The sequence below is a fragment of the Heterodontus francisci genome, unplaced genomic scaffold, assembly GCF_036365525.1.
Source record: "Heterodontus francisci isolate sHetFra1 unplaced genomic scaffold, sHetFra1.hap1 HAP1_SCAFFOLD_152, whole genome shotgun sequence".
Classification (NCBI taxonomy): Eukaryota; Metazoa; Chordata; class Chondrichthyes; order Heterodontiformes; family Heterodontidae; genus Heterodontus; species Heterodontus francisci.
Genome location: NW_027141229.1, coordinates 4,067,058 through 4,089,156, shown reverse-complemented (window position 1 = coordinate 4,089,156; position 22,099 = coordinate 4,067,058). Strand labels below are relative to the sequence as shown.

Here is a 22,099-nt window from a genome sequence, read left to right as displayed (position 1 = left end):
ACTCCTACATCAGCCTGGCAACAGACCCCGCCCCAACTCACCGTCACTTTGGAAACAAACCCCGCCCCGACTCCTCGTTTCCCTGGAAACAGACCCCGCCCCTACTCCTTCATCACCGGGAAACAGACCCCGCCTCCCCTCCTCTGTCACCCTGGAAACAGACCGCGCCTCCACTTCTCCATCCCCCTGGAAGCAGAGACCGCCCCTACTCCCCATCAGTGGGAAACAGAACCAGCCCCCACTCTGTCTCTATGGTGATAGGCCCTGCCCCCTGCTCTGTCTCCATGGTGACGGGCCTCATTCCCTTCTCTGATCATTGAATGCATTTAACAATTGTCGTAAAGGGATATTTCAGCACATTCTTCAACTGCTCTCTGAACTGAGTCTGGGTCACGGCGTAAATCGCAGTGTTTGTGCAGCAACTCAGGAGCTGCAGCATGAAGGCCAAATCCTGGAAAAACACAGGGAGAGAAACAGACATAGTCCCCAAATACTCCAAAACCAGCATCCGGTTATGTATTGAAAACACCATTAACATCATCCACAACAGGATGAAATTCCCCGAGATAACTAACAGTAAAATTATAGATTTCCTTCGACTCTCCATCTCGGGGTCTCTGCGACTCCCCCCACTGATGTGAGCCCTGAGTCTCCTGCGTCCTCTGCTGTTCACTAAAATGTGTCTGACGGTGAGAGCGTTGAGCTGCAGAATCAGCACAAATGGGAGCCCGGGGGTTAGAATGTAATGGAGCAACTCGATTGTTGTCCAGACACGAGAGAGCAGAACATCTATTGTTACAAAACAAAACCAGGGGCTGTTCACCAGCGAATACTCACCTATTAACATAAAATACCAGAAGATGTTCTTTAAGCAGCTCAGCACAGTCACTGTTCCCACAACCACAGCCGACGTTTTCTCACTGCAATATTTACTTTTCAGCTTCTGGCAACAAATGGCCACAAATCGATCAAAGGTGAAAGTGACGGTGAACCAGACAGAACAGTCTGTGGCTGTGTAAAGCAGGACGGCGTGGATATTACACACGGGGATGGACTCCAGGAACAGAAACTGTTCCCGATAAACAATGGGAATGTGTCTCAATATCAGGTCCAGGATAATGACCAGTAGATCCGCCGCTGACATGGCCACCAGGTAGCAAGTGACACATTTGGAGAGACCACACTTTCCCCGAGACAGGATCCCAATCGTCAGCAAGTTAACTGTGAGAAAGGGAAATAAACAGAGAAATCATACATCAGGCTGGAGCAAAGTTACCAGTTTGATTGAGGACTTACTGAGATTTATAAATGTGTTCCTGTATCGAGTGATATATCACAATGATTGAATCTAAATGAACAAATGGGAAGTTCTGTGATACGGTGGAAGACAGGAGAGATTAAATAATAAAAGGATGATATTGAAATTGTTAAACAGAATTTTGATCACAATCCTCCTCCTCCCTCCTTTCCCCGTCTTGTTTGAAAACTGCTCCATCTCTAATCTCTCCCAATTCTGATGAAGGGTCACCGACCTGAAACATTAAACTCTTTTTCTATCTCAAAAAGTCCTGCCAGACCTGCTGAGTATTTCTAACATTTTCTGTTCTTATTTCAGATTTCCAGCATCTGCAGCACTGTGGTCTTGTATAGATAGTTAAATGTTGAACTGACTGACTCTGTCTGAATGCCTGTGGTGTGATCTCTGTGTGTGTGTGCGTGAGTATAGATGTGTGTGCGTTTATATGCCTGGCTCAGTGCTGCGGTGTGACCTGTGTGTGTGTTTGAGCGAGAGTGTGTGTGTGTTAGGAACAGCGTGTGTATGTGTGTGCGTGTGAGAGAGAGAGTGCGTGTGATTGTGTGTGTATGAGAGTTTGTGTGTGTATGTGTGTGTGTTTGAGAGAGAGCGCGCATGTGAGTGTGAGCGAGAGAGCGTGTGTGTGTGGGTGTGTGAGAGTGTTTGTGTGAGAGAGAGGGAGAGAGAGAGAATGTGTGTGTGACAGAGACTATGTGTATGTGATGAAAGTGAGAGACTGTGTGTGAGAGAGAGAGAGCGTGTGTGTGTATATGTGTGAGAGTCTGTGTATGTGTGTGAGAGAGAGAGCGTGGGTGTGTGTGTGTCTGAGAGAAAGAGAGAGACTGTGTGTGAGTGAGACCATGTGTGTGTATGTGTGTGTGCATGCGTGTGAGAATATGGGTGAGAGAGCCAGCTTGTGTGTGTCAGAGAGTGTTCGTGTGTTAGTGCATCTGAGAGAGAACGTGTGTGTGTGTGTGTGAGAGGGAGATAAAGTGTGTTTGTGTGAGAGAGAGAAAGTGTGTGAGAGAGAATGTGTGTGTGAGGGAGAGAGAGTTTGTGTGTGTATGTGTGAGAGAGAGAGAGAATGAAAGAATCAGTGTGTGTGAGATAGACCGTGTGTGTGACAGAGAGCATGTGCGTGTGTTGCGTGTGAGAGAGAGAAAGTGTGTGTGTGTGAAAGACAGATGTTCTGTGTGTCTGTGTGAGAGAGTGTGTGTGTGAGAGAGAGAGCTTGTGTGTGTGTGTGAGAGAGAGGGGGAGAGAGAGTGAGAGAATCTGTGTGCGTGAGATAGAGCGTGTGTGTGAGAGAGACCATATGTGTGAGAAAGAGTGGGTGTGCATCAGAGAGACCGTGTGTGTGTGAGAGAGTGTGTGTGTGAGAGAGACATTCTGTGTGTGTGCGCATGTGAGCGCATGTGTCAGAGAGACAGCGTGTGCGAGTTTCAGAGAGCCTGTGTGTGAGTGCGGCTGAGAGAGAGCATGTACGTGTGTACATGTTTGTGTGTGTGGGTGAGAGAGTGAGTGTGTGTGATTGTGTGTGTGTATGAGAATGTGTGTGTGTGAGAGAGGCCATGTGTGTGAGAAAGATTGGGTGTGTATGAGAGAGAGCGTGTGTGTGTGTGTGTGTGTGTGTAGGTGGGTGAGTATGTGTGTGCGTGCGTGAGAGAGAGAGAGAGAGCGTGTGTGTGTGTGTGTGTGTGTAGGTGGGTGAGTGTGTGTGTGAGAGAGAGAGAATGAGCGAGTGTGTGTGTGTGTGAGAGAGTGTGTGTGAGAGAGAGTGAGAGAGCATGTGGCTGTGTGTGTGAGAGTCTGTGTGTGTGGTAGTGAGCTTATGTGTGTGTGTGAGAGAGAACGTGCGTGCATGTGTGTGTTAGAGAAGGACAGAGAGCGTGTGCGTGTGTGTGGGAGAGGACATGTGTAAGAGAGTGTGTGTGTGTACGTGTGATAGAGAGAGAGAGAGTGCGTGTATGTGAGAGAGAGAGTGTGTGTGTGAGAGGGAGAGAGACAGTGTATGTGTGGGAGACAGCGTGTGTGTCTGGGTGTCTGAGAATGTGTGAGTGTCTGTGTGTGTGTATCTGAGAGAGAGAGCGTGTGTGACTGGGACAGCGTGTGTGTGTGTGAGAGAGTGAGAGAGCATGTGTGTGTGTGTGAGAGAGTCTGTGTGTGTGGTAGAGAGCGTATGTGTGTGTGTGAGAGAGAACGTGCGTGCATGTGTGTGTGTGAGAGAAGGACAGAGAGCGTGTGCGTGTGTGTGGGAGAGGACATGTGTGAGAGAGCGTGTGTATGTGTGATAAAGAGAGAGAGAGAGAGTGCGTGTGTGTGAGAGAGAGTGTGTGTGTGTGTGAGAGAGAGAGAGACAGTGTGTGTGTGGGAGAGAGCGTGTGTGTGTGGGTGTCTGAGAATGTGTGAGTGTCTATGTGTGTGTGTCTGAGAGAGAGAGCGTGTGTGACTGGGACAGCGTGTGTGTGTGCGTGCGTGTGTGTGAGAGAGAGAGAGAGTGCACGTGTGTGTCTGAGAGAGAGTGTCCGTGCGTGTTTGAGAGAGTGGGTGTTTGTGTGTAAGAGAGATAGTGTGTGTGTGAGACAGAGCGCATGTGTACGTGTTTTTGTGTCAGCGTGTACGTGCGAGAGAGCTTGTGTGTGTTTATGTGTGTGTGTTTGAGAAAGAGCTTGTTGGTGTCTGAGAGAGGGAGCGAGTGTGTATGTGCGTCGGAGCGATTGTGTGTGCGTGTGTCTGAGCGAGTGTACGATTGTCTGAGAGAGTGTACGTGTGCGTGTGACAGTGTGTGTGTGTTTCTGTGTGTAGGTGTGTGTAAGAGAGGCAGTGTGTGTGAGAGAGCGTGTGTACGTGTGTGTGAGAAAGTGTATGTATGTGTGTTTAAGAGACATAGTGTGTGTAAGAGCACGTGCACGAGTGTGTGTGAGAAAGAGGGTGTGTGTGTTTGAGAGACAGCGTGTGTGTGAGTGTGAGAGAGATAGTGTGTGTGTCAGAGAGAGAGTGGTGTGTTTGTGTGTGTAAGGAAGAGAGAGTGTGTGCTTGTGAGTTGGCGTGTGTGTGTGTTTGTGTGTGAGAAAGCATGTGTGTGTCTGAGAGAGACTGTGTGTGTGTGCATCAGAGAGTGAGTGTGTGTGAGATAGAGCGTGTGTGTGCGCGTGCGGAAAAGAGAGTGTGTGTCTGTGATTTTGCGGGTGTGTATGTGTGTGTGTGTGTGTGAGAGAGAACGTGTGTGTGTGTTTGTGTGTGTGTGCGTGTGTGTGTGCGTGTGTGAGAGTGTGTGCGTGTGTGTGTCTGTTTGAGATAGAACGAGTTTATTTAGAGATACAGCACTGAAACAGGCCCTTCGGCACACCGAATCTGTGCCGACCATCAACCACCCATTTATGCTAATCCTACACTAATTCCATATACCTACCACATCCCCACCTGTCCCTATATTTCCCTACCAGCTACCTATACTATGGGCAATTTATAGTGGCCAATTTACCAATCAACCTGCAAGGCTTTGGCATGTGGGAGGAAACTGGAGCACCCGGAGGAAACCCACGCAAACACAGGGAGAACTTGCACCTCCACACAGGCAGTACCCAGAATTGAAGCCGGGTCACTGGAGCTGTGAGTGTGTGTGTAAGAGAGACAGTGCGTGTGTGAGAGAATGATCATGCGTGCGTGCATGTATGTGTGAGAGAGCTGTGAGTGTGTGTCTAAGAGAAAAAGTGTGTGTGTGAGAGAGAGATCATGCGTGCGTGCATGTATATGTGAGAGAGAGCACGCGTGTGAGAGAGTGAGAATTTGTGTATGTGTGTGAGATTGCGTGTGTGTGTGTGAGAGAGTGTGTGTTTGTCTCTGAGAGAGTAACTGTGTGTGCATGAAAGGGAGAGAGTGTGTGCGTGTGTGAGAGAGAAAGAGAGCATGTGTGGTGTGTATATGTGTGTGAGTGTGAGTGCGTGTGTGTGTGAGAGGGAGCTTGTGTGTGTTAGAGCGAGAGCGCATGTGTGTATGTCTGAGAGAGAGTGCGTGTGTCAGAGAGCGTGTGTGTGTCTGAGAGAGTGTGCGCTAGAGAGTGTGTGTTTGCGCATCTGTGTGTGTATGTGTGCTCGAGAGAGAGAGTGTGTGTGTGTCAGAGAGTGTGTGTGTGAGAGAGAGCATGTGTGTGTGAGAGACAGAGAGAGAGACTGGGTGTGTGTCAGTTAGAACGTGTGTGTGTCTGTGTGTGTGTGTGCGTGTATGTGAGAGTGTGTGTGAGAGACAGCGTGTGTTTATCAGAGAGAGTGTGTGTGGGTGAGGCAGAGAGGGAGAGAGTGTGTGTGTGTGTGAGAAAGAGAGAGAGAGCGAGAGAGGGAGAGAGAGAGCGTGTTTGTATGTGTGTGTGTTTGAGAGAGAGCGTGTGTGTGTGAGAGAGACTGTGTGTGTGAGGGAGAGCGCGTGTGAGAGAGCGTGTATCTGTCTGTGAAAGAGAGAGAGCGTGTGTTTGTGTGTGCGTGTGTTGGTGTGTGCGAGAGAGAGAGAGAGAGCGTGTGTGTGCGTGAGAGGGACAGCGTGTGTGTGAGGGAGAACGTGTGTGAGAGAGCGTGTATCTGTCTGTGAAAGAGAGAGAGCGTGTGTTTGTGTGTGCCTGTGTTTGTGTGTGTGAGAGAGAGAGTGTGTGTGTGAGAGAGAGACTGTGTGTGTGAGTGCGTCTGAGATTGAGCATGTGAATGAGAGAGAGTGTGTGTGTGCGCGTGTGATAGGGAGAGAGTGTGTGTGTGCTTGTGATTTTGTGTGTATGAGCGATAATGTGATTGCGTGTGCGTGTGTCTGTGTGTGTGTGAGAGAGAGACCATGTGTGTGTCTGTGTGTGTCTGTGTGTGTATGTGTGTGTGAGAGAGGGCGTATGTGTGTAATGTGTGTGAGATAGCGTGTGTGTGTGTGTGTGTGAGAGAGAGAGAGACAGCACGTGTGTGTGTGTTTGTGAGAGAGAGAGAGAGGGAGAGCTTGTTTTTATGGGTGTGTGAGAGAGAGGGAGAGCATGTGTTTACGTGTGTGGTGTGAGAGAGAGAGCGTGTGTCTGCGTGAGAGAGAGAGACAGAGCGTGTGTGTGTGGCAGAGAAAGAGCATGTATGCGTGTGTGTGTCAGTGAATGAGCGTGTGTGTGTATGAGAGAGGGACAATGTGTGTGTGTGTGTGAGTGTGTTTCTGAGAGAGCGTTTGTTTGTGAACAACATGTGTGTGTGTGTTAGAGAGAGAGAGTGTGTGCGTGTGTTTGTGTGAGTGCTTGAGAGAGAGTGTGTGTGTGTGAGTGAGATAGTGTGTGTGTTAGTGAGTGTGTGATGGAGGGAGTGTGTGTGTGAGAGAGAGAGTGTGTGCTTGAGTCTGAGAGTGTGTAAGTGTGGGAGGGAGAGTGTGTGTGAGACTGAGAGCGTGTGAGTGGCTGAGAGATTGGTTGTGTGTGCGAGAGAGCGTGTGTGTGTGTGTGTGTGTGAGAGAGAGCGTGTATGTGTGTGAGCGAGAGAGCGTGTGTGTGAGAGAGAGAGCGTGCGTGTGTGTGAGAGAGTGTGTGTGTGTGTGGGAGAGGGCATGTGTGAGAGAGTGTGCGTGTGTATGTGTGATAGACAGAGAGAGAGAGTGTGTGTGTGTGAGAGAGAGATTGTGTGTTTGTGAGAGGGAGAGAGAGGCAGTATGTGTGTGTGGGAGAGAGCGTGTGTGTCTGGGTATCTGAGAATGTGTGAGTGTCTGTGTGTGTGTGTCTGAGAGAGAGCGTGTGTGACTAGGGCAGCGTGTGTGTGTGAGAGAGAGAGTGAGAGAGCATGTTTGTGTGTGTGTGAGAGTCTGTGTGTGTGGTAGAGAGTGTATGTGTGTGTGTGAGAGAGAACGTGCGTGCATGTGTGTGTGTGTGACAGAAGGACAGAGAGCGTGTGCGTGTGTGTGGGAGAGGACATGTGTGAGAGAGAGTGTGCGTGTGTGTATGTGTGATAGAGAGAGAGAGATAGTGCGTGTGTGTGAGAGAGAGAGTGTGTGTGTGTGAGAGAGAGAGAGATAGACAGTGTGTGTGTGGGAGAGAGCGTGTGTGTCTGGGTGTCTGAGAATGTGTCTATGTGTGTGTGTCTGAGAGAGAGAGCGTGTGTGAATGGGACAGCGTGTGTGTGTGCGCGTGTGACAGCGTGTGTGTGTGTGTGAGAGAGAGAGAGTGTGTGTGTGTGGTGTATGTGCGGTGTGTGTGTGGTGTGTGTGTGAGAGAGAGGGAGAATGTGTGTTTGTGTGTGAGTGTCAGTTTGTGTGTGTTAGAGGGAGAGAGTGTGTGTGTGTGTGTCTGTGTCTGTGCGTGTGACAGCGTGTGTGAGTGTGTGTGATAGAGGGAGTGTGCGTGTGTGATGCATGTGGGGTGTATGTGTGGGGTCTGTGTGAGAGAGAGGGAGAGGGTATGTTTGTGTGTGAGAGAGAGTGTGTGCGTGTGTCGGAGAGAGAGAGCGCGTGTGTGTGTGAGAGAGAAAGTGCACGTATGTGTCCGAGAAGTGTGCGTGTGTGTGTGTCCGAGAGAGAGTGTATGTGCGTGTGTGAGAGAGTGGGTGTTTGTGTGTAAGAGAGACAGTGTGTGTGAGAGACGGAGCGCATTTGTACGTGTTGTTGTGTGAGCGCGTGTGTGTGAGAGAGCTTGTGTGTGTTTATGTGTGTGTGTTTGAGAGAGAGCTTGTCGGTGTCTGAGAGAGGGAGAGAGTGTGTATGTGCGTCCGAGCGAGTGTGTGTGCGTGTGTCTGAGCGAGTGTACGATTGTCTGAGAGAGTGTACGTGTGCGTGTGACACAGTGTGTGTGTGTTTTTGTGTGTGGGTGTGTGTAAGAGAGGCAGTGTGTGTGAGATAGCGTGTGTACATGTGTGTGAGAGAGTGCGTGTATGTGTATTTAAGAGACATAGTGTGTGTGAGAGCACGTGTACGAGTGTGTGTGAGAGAGAGGGTGTGTGTGTTTGAGAGACAGAGTGTGTGTGAGTGTGAGAGAGATAGTGTGTGTGTCAGAGCGAGAGTAGTGTGTTTATGTGTGTAAGGAAGAGAGAGTGTGTGCTTGTGAGTTGGCATGTGTGTGTGTTTGTGTGTGAGAAAGCATGTGTGTGTCTGAGAGAGACTGTGTGTGGGTTGTTTCTGAGAGTGAGCGTGTGCGAGATAGAGCGTGAGTGTGCGCGTGGGAAATAGAGTGTGTGTGCGTGTGATTATGCGTGTGTGTATGTGTGTGTGAGAGAGAGAACGTGTTTGTGTGTGTGTGTTTGTGTGTGTGTGTGTGTGAGAGAGAGAGTGTGTGTGTATGTGTGTCTGTTTGAGAGAGACCGAGTTTAGTTAGTTTAGAGGTACAGCACTGAAACAGGCCCTTCGGCCCACCGAGTCTGTGCCGAGATAGAGAGAGAGCGTACGTGTGTTTGTGAGAGAGAGAGAGAGAGAGCGTGTGTGTGTGTGAGAGAGAGAGAGCATGTGCGTGAGATACAGAGTACGCGTGTAAGATAGAAAGAGCATGTGTGTGTATGTGTCTGTGTGTATCTGAGAGAGTGGGTGCGTGTCTGAGAGAGTGAGAGTGTGTGTCTGTGTGTGTGTGTTGGTGCTTGAGTTGTGCTGTGTGTGTGTGTGTGTGTGTCAGTTTGTACCTCACTCAGTAACCTGTGTTAAGAGTATTTGTGACTGTGTTTGTGTGTCTCAGTACTTGGGTTGTGTGCGTGTCTGTTTGTGTGTGTGCATTTCTGTATTTGTGTGTGTGTGGGTGGGGGTGGGGGTGCATGAGTGTCTCAGGGCCTGGGTTGTACTTTGCGTCTTCGTGTATGTGCATGCGCACATCTATGTGTGTGTCTGTTTGTGTCAATTTGTGAGTTTGTCTCAGTGCATGGGTTATGCTGCATGTTTGTGAGTCTCTGTGAGTTCCTCAGTGCTTGTCTTGTGTCTGTGCGTGTGTATCCCAGGGCCTGGGCTGTGTTTTGTGTGTGTGTGTGTGTGTGTGTGTGAGAGTGCGCTTGCGCATGTATGTATCTGTGTTTTTCCGTGGGTGAGTGCGTGTGTATGTGTCTCTGTGTGGATGAGTGCCTGTGTGTGTGTTTCAATATTTGTGCTGTACTATGTGTGTGTGTGTGTGTTTGTATGTGTGTCTCAAGACTGGGTTGTGCTTTGTGTCTTTGTGTGTGTGTGTCAGTATTTGTGCTGTGCCTTGTATGTGTGAGTTTGTATATGTGTCTCAGGGCCTGTGTACTGTGTGTGTACGTGTGTGTATGTGTGCATGTAAATGTGTGTGTGTCTCGGGGCTGGGTTCTGCTTGATGTCTTTGTGTATCTGTGTGTGTATGTGTGTGTGTTTGCGTGTGTGCCTTGACCTCATCCTCACCAATCTGCCTGCTGCAGATGCAACTGTCCATGACTGTATTGGTAGGAGAGACCACCGCACAGTCCTTGTGGAGATGAAATCCCACCTTCACATTGAGCATACCCTCCATCGTGCTGTGAGGCACGGTGACCGTGCTAAATGGGATAGATTTCGAACAGTTCGAGCAATGCAAAACTGGGCATCCATGAGGCATTGTGGGCCATCAGCAGCAGCAGAACTGTACTCAGCCACAATCTGTAACCTCATGGCCTGGCATATCCCCCAGTCTACCATTACCATCAAGCCAGGAGACCAACCCCGGTTCAATGAAGAGTGCATGAGAGCCTGTCAGGAGCAGCACTAGGCATACCTCAAAATGCAGTGTCAACCTGGTGAAGCTACAACACTGCACTATCTGCATGCCAAGCTGTGTAAGCCGCATGCGACAGACAGAGCTAAGCGATCCCACAACCAACGGATCAGATCTAAGCTCTGCCGTCCTGCCACATCCAGTCGTGAATGGTGGTGGACTATTAAACAACTAACTGGAGGAGGTGGCTCCACAAATATCCCCATCCTCAGTGATGGGGGAGCCCATCACATCAGTGTGAAAGAGAAGGCTGAAGCATTTGTAACAACCTTCAGCCAGAAGTGCCATGTTGATGATCCATCTCGGCCTCATCCTGAAGACCCCAGCATTACAGATGCTAGACTTCAGCCAAATCGATTCACTCCACGTGATATCATGAAACGACTGAAAGCACTGGATACCACAAAGGCTCGGGCCCTGACAATATTCCGGCAACAGTACTGAAGACCTGTGCCACAGAATGTGTCGCTATTCAAGCTATTCAAGCTATTCAAGTCAAGCTATTCTAGTACAGCTACAACACTGGCATCAACCCTGCAATGTGGAAAATCACCCAGGTATGCCCTGCATACAAAAAGCAGGACAAGTCCGACCCGGCCGATTACCGCCCCGTCAGTCTACTCTCAATCATCAATAAAGTGATGGAAGGTGTCATCAACAGTACCATCAAGCGGCACTTGCTTAGTAATAACCTGCTCAGTGACGCTCAGTTTGGGTTCCGCCAGGGCCACTCAGCTCCTGACCTCATTACAGCCTTGGTTTAAAATGGACAAAAGAGCTGAACCCTAGAGGTGAGGTGACAGTGACTGCCCTTGACATCAAGGCAGCATTTTACTGAGTATGGCATCAAGGAACCCTAGCAAAACTGGAGTCAACGGGAATCAGGAAAATGTTCTACAGCAGTATGTTTCCAGTCCAATAGGAAAGGAGACACTGCTGGATCTGGTTCCTGGGAATGAGCTGGGCCAAGCGGATCAAGTGTCAGTAGGAGAGCATTTAGGGGACAGTGATTATTGTATCATAAGGTTAAGGCTGTCTATGGAAAAGGATGAAGAACAATCCAGAGTAAGAGTAATTAACTGGCGGAAAGTCAACTTCAATGGAGTTAGATTGTTAACTGCCCTCTGAAATGGCCGAGCAAGATACTCATTTCAAGGGCATTTAGGGATGGGCAATAAATACTGGCCTACTCAGTGACGCCTACATCCCACAAAAAGAATTAAACTGAGAATCGATCAGGGCTGAATAATTTGGAATCAAAGGTTAACAAGAAATAATGGTATGTGGATAATGGGCTGCCTCAGAGGAGAGATTTTTCAGGCACAGTCAAGTTGTGTTCCCTCGAAGGGGAAAGGTAGGGCAAACAAATCCTTAGCTCCCTGAATGACAAAAGCGAAGGACATGATGATGAAGAAGAAAAATTGTCCTTTTGACAGATGTCAGTTGGTTAATACAATGGAAAACCAGGCTGAATATAGAAAGTTCACAGGGGAAGTGAAAAGCAAACAAGAGAAGCAAAGAGAGAGTATGAAACGAGACTGGCAGCTAACACAAAAGGAATTCCCAAAGTCATCTGTGGGCATAGAAATAGTAAAAGGGAGTGACATGGCTAGGAAAAGGGATGAGGACCTGAAAAGCGAATATAGGCAGTTATGTTGGAAGCAAAATGGCAGGACGACCAGGAAAGTAATCTCAGGATTGATACCGGTGCCACGTGCTAGTGAGGCTGGAAACAGAGAGCGAGTGCAGTTGAACACGTGGCTACAGAGCTGGTGCAGGAGGGAGGGCTTCAGATATGCGGATCATTGGGATTCCTTCTGGGGAATGTGGGACATGTACAAGAAGGACGGGTTGCATCTGAACTGGAGGGGGACCAATATCCTGGGCGAGAGGTATGCGAGAGCTCTTCAGGAGGGTTTAAACTAGTTTGGCAGGGGGATGGGAACCGGAGCTGCGGATCAGAGGATGGGGTAGCTGTTGAAAAGGCAGATACAGAGTGCAGAGAGTCTGTGAGGAAGGTTAGACAGGTAACAGGGCAAAGTTGCAGCCAGTATGATGGGTTGAAGTGTGTCTATTTTAATGCAAGAAGTGTCAGGAATAAGGGTGATGAACTTAAAGCATGGATCAGCACTTGGAGCTACGATGTTGTGGCCATTACGGACACGTGGATATCACAGGGGCAGGAATGGATGTCGGATGTTCCGGGGTTTAGATGTTTCAAAAGGAATAGGGAGGGAGGTGAAAGAGGTGGGGGAGTGGCATTGCAAATCAGGGATAGTATCACAGCTGCAGAAAGGGAGGTCGTCGAGGAGGGTTTGTCTACTGAGTCATTATGGGTGGAAGTCAGAAACAGGAAAGGAGCAGTCACTTTATTGGGAGTTTTCTATATACCCCCCAATAGCAACAGAGACACGGAGGAACAGATTGGGAGGCAGATTTTTGAAAGATGCAGAAGTAACAAGGTTGCCGTCATGGTTGACTTCAACTTCCCGAATATTGATTGGAACCTCCTTAGTGCAAATAATTTGGATGGAGCAGTTTTTGCCAGGTGTCTCCAGGAATGTTTCCTGACTCAATATGCAGATAGGCCGACAAGAGGGGAGGCTATGTTGGATTTGGTGCTTGGCAACGAACCAGGCTAGGTGGCATATCTCCCGGTGGGAGAGCATTTCGGTGATAGTGATCACAACTGCCTGACCTTTACTATAGTCATGGAGAGGGACAGGAGCAGACGGGATGGGAAAATATTTAATTGGGGGAATGGAAATTACAATGCTATTAGGCAGGAACTGGGGAACATTAATTGGGAACAGATGTTCTCAGGGAAATGCACGACAGAAATGTGGAGGTTGTTGAGGGAGCAATTGCTGTGACTGCTGGATCGGTTTGTCCCGATGGGGCAAGGTTGGGATGGTAGGGTGAAGGAACCTTGGATGACAAGAGATGTTGAACAGCTAGTCAAGAGGAAGAAGGAAGCTTACTTAAGGTTCAGGATGCAAGGATCAGACAGGGCTCTAGAGGGTTACAAGGTAGCCAGGAAGGAACTGAAGAATGGACTATGGAGAAATGGAAGGGGACATGAAAGTCTTGGCGGGTAGGATTAAGGAAACTCCCAAGGCGTTCTACACGTATGTGAGGAACAAGAGGATGGCCAGAGTGAGGGTAGGGCCGATCAGGGATAGTGGAGGTAATTTGTGCCTGGAGTCGGAGGAGGTAGGGGAGGTCCTAAATGAATACTTTGCTTCAGTATTCACCAGTGAGAGGGACCTGGTCGTTTGTGAGGACAGCGTGGAACAGGCTGATATGCTCGAACAGGTTGATGTTAAGAGGGAGGATGTGCTGGAAATTTTTAATGATATGAGGACAGATAAGTCCCCAGGACCAGACGGGATATACCCAAGGATATTACGGGAAGCGAGGGAAGAGATTGCCGCGCCTTTGGCGATGATCTTTGCGTCTTCACTGTCCACTGGAGTAGCACCAGATGGTTGGAGGGTGGCAAATGTTGTTACCTTGTTCAAGAAAGGGAATATGGATAACCCTGGGAATTATGGACCAGTCAGTCTTACGTCGGTAGTGGGCAAATTAATGGAGAGGACTCTGAGAGACAGGATTTATGATTATTTGGAAACGCATAGTTCGATTAGAGACAGTCAGCATGGCTTTGTGAGGGGCAGGTCATGCCTCACAACCCTTATTGAATTCTTTGAAGATGTGACAAAACACGTTGATGAAGGAAGAGCAGTGGATGTGGTCCATATGGATTTTAGCAAGGCGTTTGATAAGGTTCCCCATGGTAGGCTCATTCAGAAAGTAAGGAGGCATGGGATCCCGGGAAGGTTGGCCAAGACAGAATTGGCTGGCCCATAGAAGACAGAGGGTGGTAGTAGATGGAAAGTATTCAGCATGGAGCTCGGTGACCAGTGGTGTTCCACAGGGATCTGTTCTGGGACCTCTGCTCTTTGTGATTTTTAGAAATGACTTGGATGAGGAAGCGGAAGGCTGGGTTAGCATGTTTTCCGATGACACGAAGGTTGCTGGAGTTGTGGATAGTGTGGAATGCTATTGTAGGTTGCAACGGGACATTGACAGGATGCAGAGCTGGGCTGAGAAGTGGCAGATGGAGTTCAACCTGGAAAAGTGTGAAGTGATTCATTTTGGAAGGTCGACTTTGAATGCAGAATACATGGTAAAGATAGGATTCTTGTTAGTGTGGAGGAACAGAGGGATCTTGGGGTCCATGTCCTTAGATCGCTCCAAGTTGCCACCCAAGTTGATAGGGTTGTTAAGATGGCGTATGGTGTGTTGGCTTTCATTAACAGGGGGATTGAGTTTAAGAGCCGCAAGGTTATGCTGCAGCTCTTTAAAGCCCTGGTTAGACCACACTTGGAATATTGTCTTCATTTCTGGTCGCCTCATCATAGGAAGGATGTGGAGGCTTTAGAGAGGGTGCAGAGGAGATTTACCAGGATACTGCCTGGACTGGAGGGCATGTCTTAAGAAGAAAGGTTGAGAGAGCTGGGGCTTTTCTCATTGGAGCGAAGAAGGATGAGAGGTGACTTGACAGAGGGGTACAAGACGATGACAGTCATAGATAGAGTGGATAGCCAGAGACTTTTTCCCAGGGTGGAAAGGGCTATCACCAGGGGGCATAATTTTAAGGTGATTGGAGGAAGGTTTCGGGGAGATGTCAGATATAGGTTCTTTACACAGAGAGTGGTGGGTGTGTGGAATGCACTGCCAGCGGTGGTAGTGGAAGCAGATACATTAGGGACATTTAAGCGACTCTTGGATAAGTACATGGATGATATTAGTATGAAGGGTATGTTGGTAGTTTGATCCTAGAGTAGGTTAAAGGTTCGGCACAACATCGTGGGCCGAAGGGACTGTACTGTACTGTTATATTTTCTATGTTCTAAAGATTGAATAGGACCAATTAGGGACTAAAATGGGGAATTACACATGGAGGTAGGGGGGAAGAGTTGAGGTATTAAATGAATACATCTGTCCGCACCAAGGAAGATGGTGCTGCACAGGCCACAGTGAAAGAGGCGATAACTAATACACTAGATATATTTAACAATGATTAAGTTGAATTATTGGATAGGCTTTCTGTACTGAAAGATGATAAAGTGCCAGAGCCGGATGAGATGCATCCATAGATACTGAGGGAAATGAGACTAGAAATTGCAGAGCCACTGGCCATGATTTTACAATCTTCCTTACACACGGGAGTGGTGCCAGGCGACTCGAGAATTACAAATGTTATATCCTTATTCAAAAAAAAAGGATGCGAAGATAAGCCTAGCAACTATAGGCCAGCAGTATAACTTCAGTGGAGCGCGAAGCAGAGTTAACATCAGAACTGGCACATATTAGATAAGAATTAGGTTTTAAGTAAGTTAAGGGGTGGGTGGAGAATAGTGGGGAAGGGAACAAAAGGGCAAGTGTCTGATCGGCTAGAGGAAGGAGAGATTAAATAACAAAACTAACCTGAGACAAAGGCTAAGAATGTGTTAATGCTTGTGTTGAAAGACAAAGCATTAGTCCAAAGAGGGTGTTAATAGCAGAATAATGAGTATCTCTGTCTACATGAAAAACAGGCACATTGTTAAAAGAAATGAAATAGAGTCATAGAGTTATACAGCACAGAAACAGGCCCTTCGGTCCATCGTGTCTGTGCCGGCCATACAGCACTCAACTATTCTAATCCCATATTCTTGCACTTGGCCCGTACCCTTGTATGCTATGGCGTTTCACGTGGTCATATAAATACTTCCTGAAGTGAAAATATTAAAATATGAAAAAGGCCAGTCATGCCCAGAAATTATTGAACTCAATGTTCAGTTCGCAAAGCTGCAGCGTGCCTAATCAAAAGATTAGGTGCTGTTCCTCGAGCTTGTGTTGATTTTCACTGGAACACTGGAGCAGGCCAAAGTCGGAAATGTTGTTTTGAGAGTGGGTGGGGGGAGGGGCGGGGCGTGAAGGTGGGTGTTGAAATGGCAAGCAAACAGAAGCTTGGGGTCATATTATGATGAGTGGAGGTCTTCCACAAAGCGGTCACTCAGTCTGTGCTTGGTCTCCCGGTGTAGAGGAGACCACATTGTGAGCAGCGAATACAGTATACTAAATTGAAAGAAGTACAGGTAAATCACTGCTTCACCTGAGAGGAGTGTTCGTCTCCAACGGGACCTGGGTGCCCTTGTTCGCAAGTCACCAAAGCAAACATGTTGGTGCAGCAAGCAATTAGGAAGGCAAATGATGTTGGCCTTTTTTGCAAGAGAATTTGAGGACAGGAGTAAAGAAGTCTTGCTGCAATTGTATAGCGCCTTGGTGAGACCACACCTGGAGTATTGTGTAGAGTTGTGGTCTCCTTACCTAAGGAAGGATACATTTCCAAAGAGGAAGTGCAACAAAGTACTGATCAGTCATCAGACTGATTCTAGGATGGCAGGATTGTCCTCTGGGGAGAGATTGAGGAGACTGCCCCTTTATTCCCTGGAGTTCAGTCGAATGAGAGGAGATGTCATTGAAGCATACAGAATTCGTACAGGGCTCGACAGGATAGATGCAGGAAGGATGTTGCCCCTGGCTGTGAGGTCTCATAGAAACAGAAAATAGGAGCAGCAGTAGGCCATTCACCCCTTCGAGCCTACTCCACCATTCATTTTGATCATGGCTGATCATCTAACTCAGTAAACTGTTCCCGCTTTCCCCCCATATCCTTTCGCCCCAAGAGCGATATCTGACTCCTTCTTGAAAACATACAATATTTTAACCTCAACTGTTTTCTGCAGTAGTGAATTCCACAGGTTAACCACTCTCTGGGTGAAGAAATTTCTCCTCATCTTAGTCCTGAAAGGTTTACCCCGTATCTTTAGGCTATGAAAATAATAAAAGCAAAATACTGCCGATGCTGGTAATCTGAAAGCAAAATCATGAGATTATGACCCCTGGTTCTGGACTACCCCACCATCTGGATCATCCTTCCTGCACCTACCCTGTCAAGTCCTGTTAGACTTTTATAGGTTTCTATGAGATTCCGCCCCACCTCTTCTGAACTCCAGCCATAATAATGCTAACCGTCTCAATCTCTCCTCATACGTCAGTCCCGCCATCCCAGGAATCAGTCTGGTAAACCTTTGCTGCACTCCCTCTACAGCACGAACATCCTCCCTCCGATAAGGAGACCAAAACTGCACAAAATCCCGAACCAGGAAACAGTCTCAGAGTGGGAGCTGGAACATTTAGGACTGAAATGAGGAGGGATATCTTCATACAGAGGCTCGTGAATCTTTGCAATTCTCTACCGCAAAGGGCGGTGGAGGCTCAGTCATTGGGTATATTTTGAACAGAGATAGACAAATTTCTAAATATTAAAAACATCAAGGTATATGGAGGTAGTGTGGGAAAATGCATACAGATTGATGATCAGCCATGATACTGACGAATGGAAGAGCAGGTTTGAGGGGTTGAATGGCCTAGTCCAGCTCCGATTTCCAATGTTCCAATGGCTGTGGATCTCCGTGCTCAATGGCTCACACAGCAGATGCTTTAACTAAATACCAGGTTTGCTGAGGTGTCGACCAGTGGGAGTGGCAATGTCTCAGTGGAGAACCAACCTGCTGTCCAGTCTCAGTGTGATAACATTTGTACTGCATTTAAGCCCACTTCACCAGAGCACTTGCTGCATCAAATCAAGCAGCCCAGGATACGGATCACCATGCCGAACTAATAAAGTGTGAATATTGGTCAAAGAGGCCAGGATACCGATAGCAATGCCGAGCTGGTACAGTGGGTATATTGGATAACCAGCTCAGGTTACTGATCGCCATGCCGAGCTGCACAGTGTGAATATTGGTCAACCAGCCCAGGATGCTAATCGTCATGCCGAGCTGGTACAGTGTGAATATTGGTCAACCAGCCCAGGATACCGATCACCTTGACGAACTGGTACAGTGTGAATATTGGTCAACCAGCCCAGGATACTGATCACCATGCTGAGCTGGCACAGTGTGAATATTGGTCAACCAGCCCAGGATGCTAATCGCCATGCCGAGCTGGTACAGATTGAATATGGGACAACCAGCTCAAGAGACTGATCGCCATGCCGAGCTGGTGCAGTGTGAATATGGGTCCAAGAGCCCACGAATCTAATCGGCATGCTGAGCTGTTACAGTGTGAATATGGGTCAACCAGCCAAGGATACTGATCACCATGCCGAGCTGGCACAGTGTGAATATCGGTCAACCAGCCCACGATACTCATCGTCATTCTGAGCTAGCACAGTGTTAATATGGGTCAACCAACCCAGGATACTGATCGCCATGCTGAGCTGGTACAGTGTGAGTATTGGTCAACCAGTCCAGGATACTGATCGCCAGGCCGAGCTGGTACAGAGTGAATATTGGTCAACCAGCCCAGGATACTGATCACCATGCCGAGCTGATACACTGTGAATATTGGTCAACCAGTCAAGGATACTGATCACCATGCTGAGCTGGCACAGTGTGAATATTGGTCAACCAGCCCAGGATGCTGATCGCCATGCCGAGCTGGTACAGATTGAATATGGGTCAACCAACCCAGGATACTGATCACCATGCTAATCTGGTACAGGGTGAATATGGGTCAACCAACTCAGGATGCTGATCAGCATGCCGAGCTGGTACAGTGTGAATATTGGTCAACCAGCCCAGGATACTGATCACCATGCTGAGCTTGTACAGTGTGAATATTGGTCAACCAGCCAAGGATACTGATCACCATGCTGAGCTGGCACTGTGTGAATATTGGTCAACCAGCCTAGGATGCTGATCGACATGCCGAGCTGGTACAGATTGAATATGGATCAACTAGCTCAGGAGACTGATCGCCATGCCGAGCTGGTGCTTTCCGAATATGAGACAACCAGCCCAGGATACTGACCGTCATGCCGAGCTGGTGCAGTGTGAATATGGGTCCAAGAGCCCACGAATCTAATCGCCATGCTAATCTGGTACAGGGTGAATATGGGTCAACCAACTCAGGATACTGATCAGCATGCCGAGCTGGTACAGTGTGAATATCAGTCAACCAGCCCAGGATACTGATCACCATGCTGAGCTGGTACAGTGTGAATATGGGTCAACAAGCTGAGGATACTGATCGCCATGCCGAGCTGTTGCAGTCCGAATATGAGACAACCAGCCCAGGATACTGATCGCCATGCCGAGCTGGTGCAATGTGAATATGGATCAAAGAGCCCACGATACTAATCGTCATGCAGAGCTCGCACAGTGTGAATATGGGTCAACCAGCCCAGGATACTGATCACCATGCTGAGCTGGTACAGTGTGAGTATGGATCAACCAGCTCAGGATTCTGATTACAATGTCGAGCTGGTACAGTGTGAATATGTGTCAACCAGCCCAGGATACTGATCACCATGTCGAGCTGGTACAGTGTGAATATGGGTCAACCAGCCCAGGATACTGATCACCATGCTGAGCTGGTACAGTGTGAATAGGGGTCAACCTGCCCAGGATACTGATCACCATGCCGAGCTGGAACAGTATGAATATGTGTCAACCAGCCCAGGATACTGATCACCATGTCGAGCTGGTACAGTGTGAATATGGGTCTACCAGCCCAGGATACTGATCACCATGCTGAGCTGGTACAGTGTGAATAGGGGTCAACCTGCCCAGGATGCTGATCATCATGCCGAGCTAGTGCAGTCCGAACATGAGACAACCAGCCCAGGATACTGACCGCCATACCGAGCTGGTACAGTGTGAATATGGGTCAACCAGCTCAGGATACTGATCACCATGCTGAGCTGGTACAGTGTGAATATGTGTCAACCAGCTCAGGATACTGATCGCCATGCCGAGCTGGTACAGTGTGAGTATTGGTCAACCAGCCCAGGTTGCTGATCACCATGCTGAGCTGGTACAGTGTGAATATTGCTCAACCAGTCCAGGATACTGATCGCCACGCCGAGCTGGTACAGTGTGAATATTGGTCAACCAGCCCAGGATACTGATCACCATGCTGAGCTGGGACAGTGTGAATATTGGTCAACCAGTCCAGGATGCTGATCGCCATGCCGAGCTGGTACAGATTGAATATGGGTCAACCAGCTCAGGATGCTGATTGCCATGCCGAGCTGGTACAGATTGAATATGGGTCAAGCAGCTCAGGAGACTGATCGCCATGCCGAGCTGGTGCTTTCCGAATATGAGACAACCACCCCAGGATACTGACCGCCATGCCGAGCTGGTGCAGTGTGAATATGGGTCCAAGAGCCCACGAATCGAATCGGCATGCTGAGCTGTTACAGTGTGAATATGGGTCAACCAGCCCAGGATACTGATCACCATGCCGAGCTGGCACAGTATGAATATGGGTCAACCAACCCAGGATACTGATCACCATGCTAATCTGGTACAGGGTGAATATGGGTCAACCAACGCAGGATACCGATCAGCATGCCGAGCTGCTACAGTGTGAATATCAGTCAACCAGCCCAGGATACTGATCACCATGCTGAGCTGGTACAGTGTGAATATGGGTCAACAAGCTGAGGATACTGATCACCATGCCCAGCTGGTACAGTGTGACTATGGGTCAACCAGCCCAGAATACTGATCACCATGCTGAGCTGGAACAGTGTGAATATGGGTCAACAAGCTCAGGATACTGATCGCCATGTCGAGCTGGTGCAATGTGAATATGGATCAAAGAGCCCACGATACTAATCGTCATGCAGAGCTCGCACAGTGTGAATATGGGTCAACCAGCCCAGGATACTGATCTACAGTGTGAATATGGGTCAACCAGCTCAGGATTCTGATTACAATGTCGAGCTGGTACAGTGTGAATATGTGTCAACCAGCCCAGGACACTGATCACCATGCTGAGCTGGTATAGTGTGAATATGGGTCAACCAGCCCAGGGTACTGATCACCATGCCGAGCTGGTACACTGTGAATATGGGTCAGCCAGCCCAGGATACTGTTCATCATGCCGAGCTAGTGCAGCCCGAATATGAGACAACCAGCCCAGGATACTGACCGCCATACCGAACTGGTTCAGTGTGAATATGGGTCAAGGAGCCCACGATACTAATCGTCATGCGCAGCTGGCACAGTGTTAGTATGAGTCAGCCAGCCCAGGATACTGATCACCATGCTGTGCTGGTACAGTGTGAATATGGGTCAGCCAGCCCAGGATACTGATCACCATGCTGAGCTGTTACAATGTGAATATGGGTCAACCAGCCCAGGATACTGATCACCATGCTGAGCTGTTACAGTGTGAATATGGGTCTGCCAGCCCAGGATACTGATCATCATGCCGAGCTGGTACAGTGTGAATATGGGTCAGCTAGCCCAGGATACTGATCACCATGCTGAACTGGTACAGTGTGAATATGGGTCAACCAGCCCAGGATACTGGTCGCCATGCCGAGCTGGTAGTCTTTATGTGGGTCAAGCAGCTCAGGATACTGATTGGTATGCCGAACTGTTACACCTGGTCTGGATGGCTTCCATCGCTGTCTGCTAAAGGAAGTGGAATTGGAGATAACACAACAGCATGCCATCATCCTACAATCCTCCATAGACGGTTGAGGTTCTAAAGGATTGGAGAGTGGCAAATGTGACACCCGTAGAACAAAGAACAGTATAGCACAGTAACAGGCCATTCGGCCCTCCAAGCCTGCGCTGATCTTGACGCCTGCCTAAACTAATACCTTCTGCACTTCCGGGGCCCATAACCCTCTATTCCCTTCCTATTCATGTATTTGTCAAGATGTCTCTTAAACGTCGCTATCGTACCTGCTTCCACCACCTGCCCTGGCAGCATGTTCCAGGCACTCACCACCCTCTGTGTAAAAAAATTGACTCGCACATCCCCTCTAAACTTTGCCCCTCTCATCTTAAACCTATGTCCCCTAGCAACTGACTCTTCCACCCTAGGAAAAAGCTTCTGACTATCCACTCTGTCCATGCCGCTCATAACTTTGTAAACCTCTAGCATGTCGCCCCTCCACCTTCGTCGTTCCAGTGAAAACAATCCGAGTTTTTCCAACCTCTCCTCATAGCTAATGCCCTCCAGACCAGGCAACATCCTGGTAAACCTCA

The 22,099-nt window shown here is 48.6% G+C and overlaps 1 protein-coding gene across 1 annotated transcript in view; it reads right to left on the bottom strand.

Moving 5' to 3' along the window:
* Nucleotides 1-313: 313 nt before the first annotated feature.
* Nucleotides 314-22,099, bottom strand: part of LOC137362490 (probable G-protein coupled receptor 139) — a 54,557-nt gene continuing 32,771 nt past the window's right edge. The window contains exon 4 of the mRNA XM_068026871.1: nucleotides 314-1,221. Coding sequence (XP_067882972.1) covers nucleotides 314-1,221 — 908 coding nt within the window. The remainder of the gene's footprint in view (nucleotides 1,222-22,099) is intronic.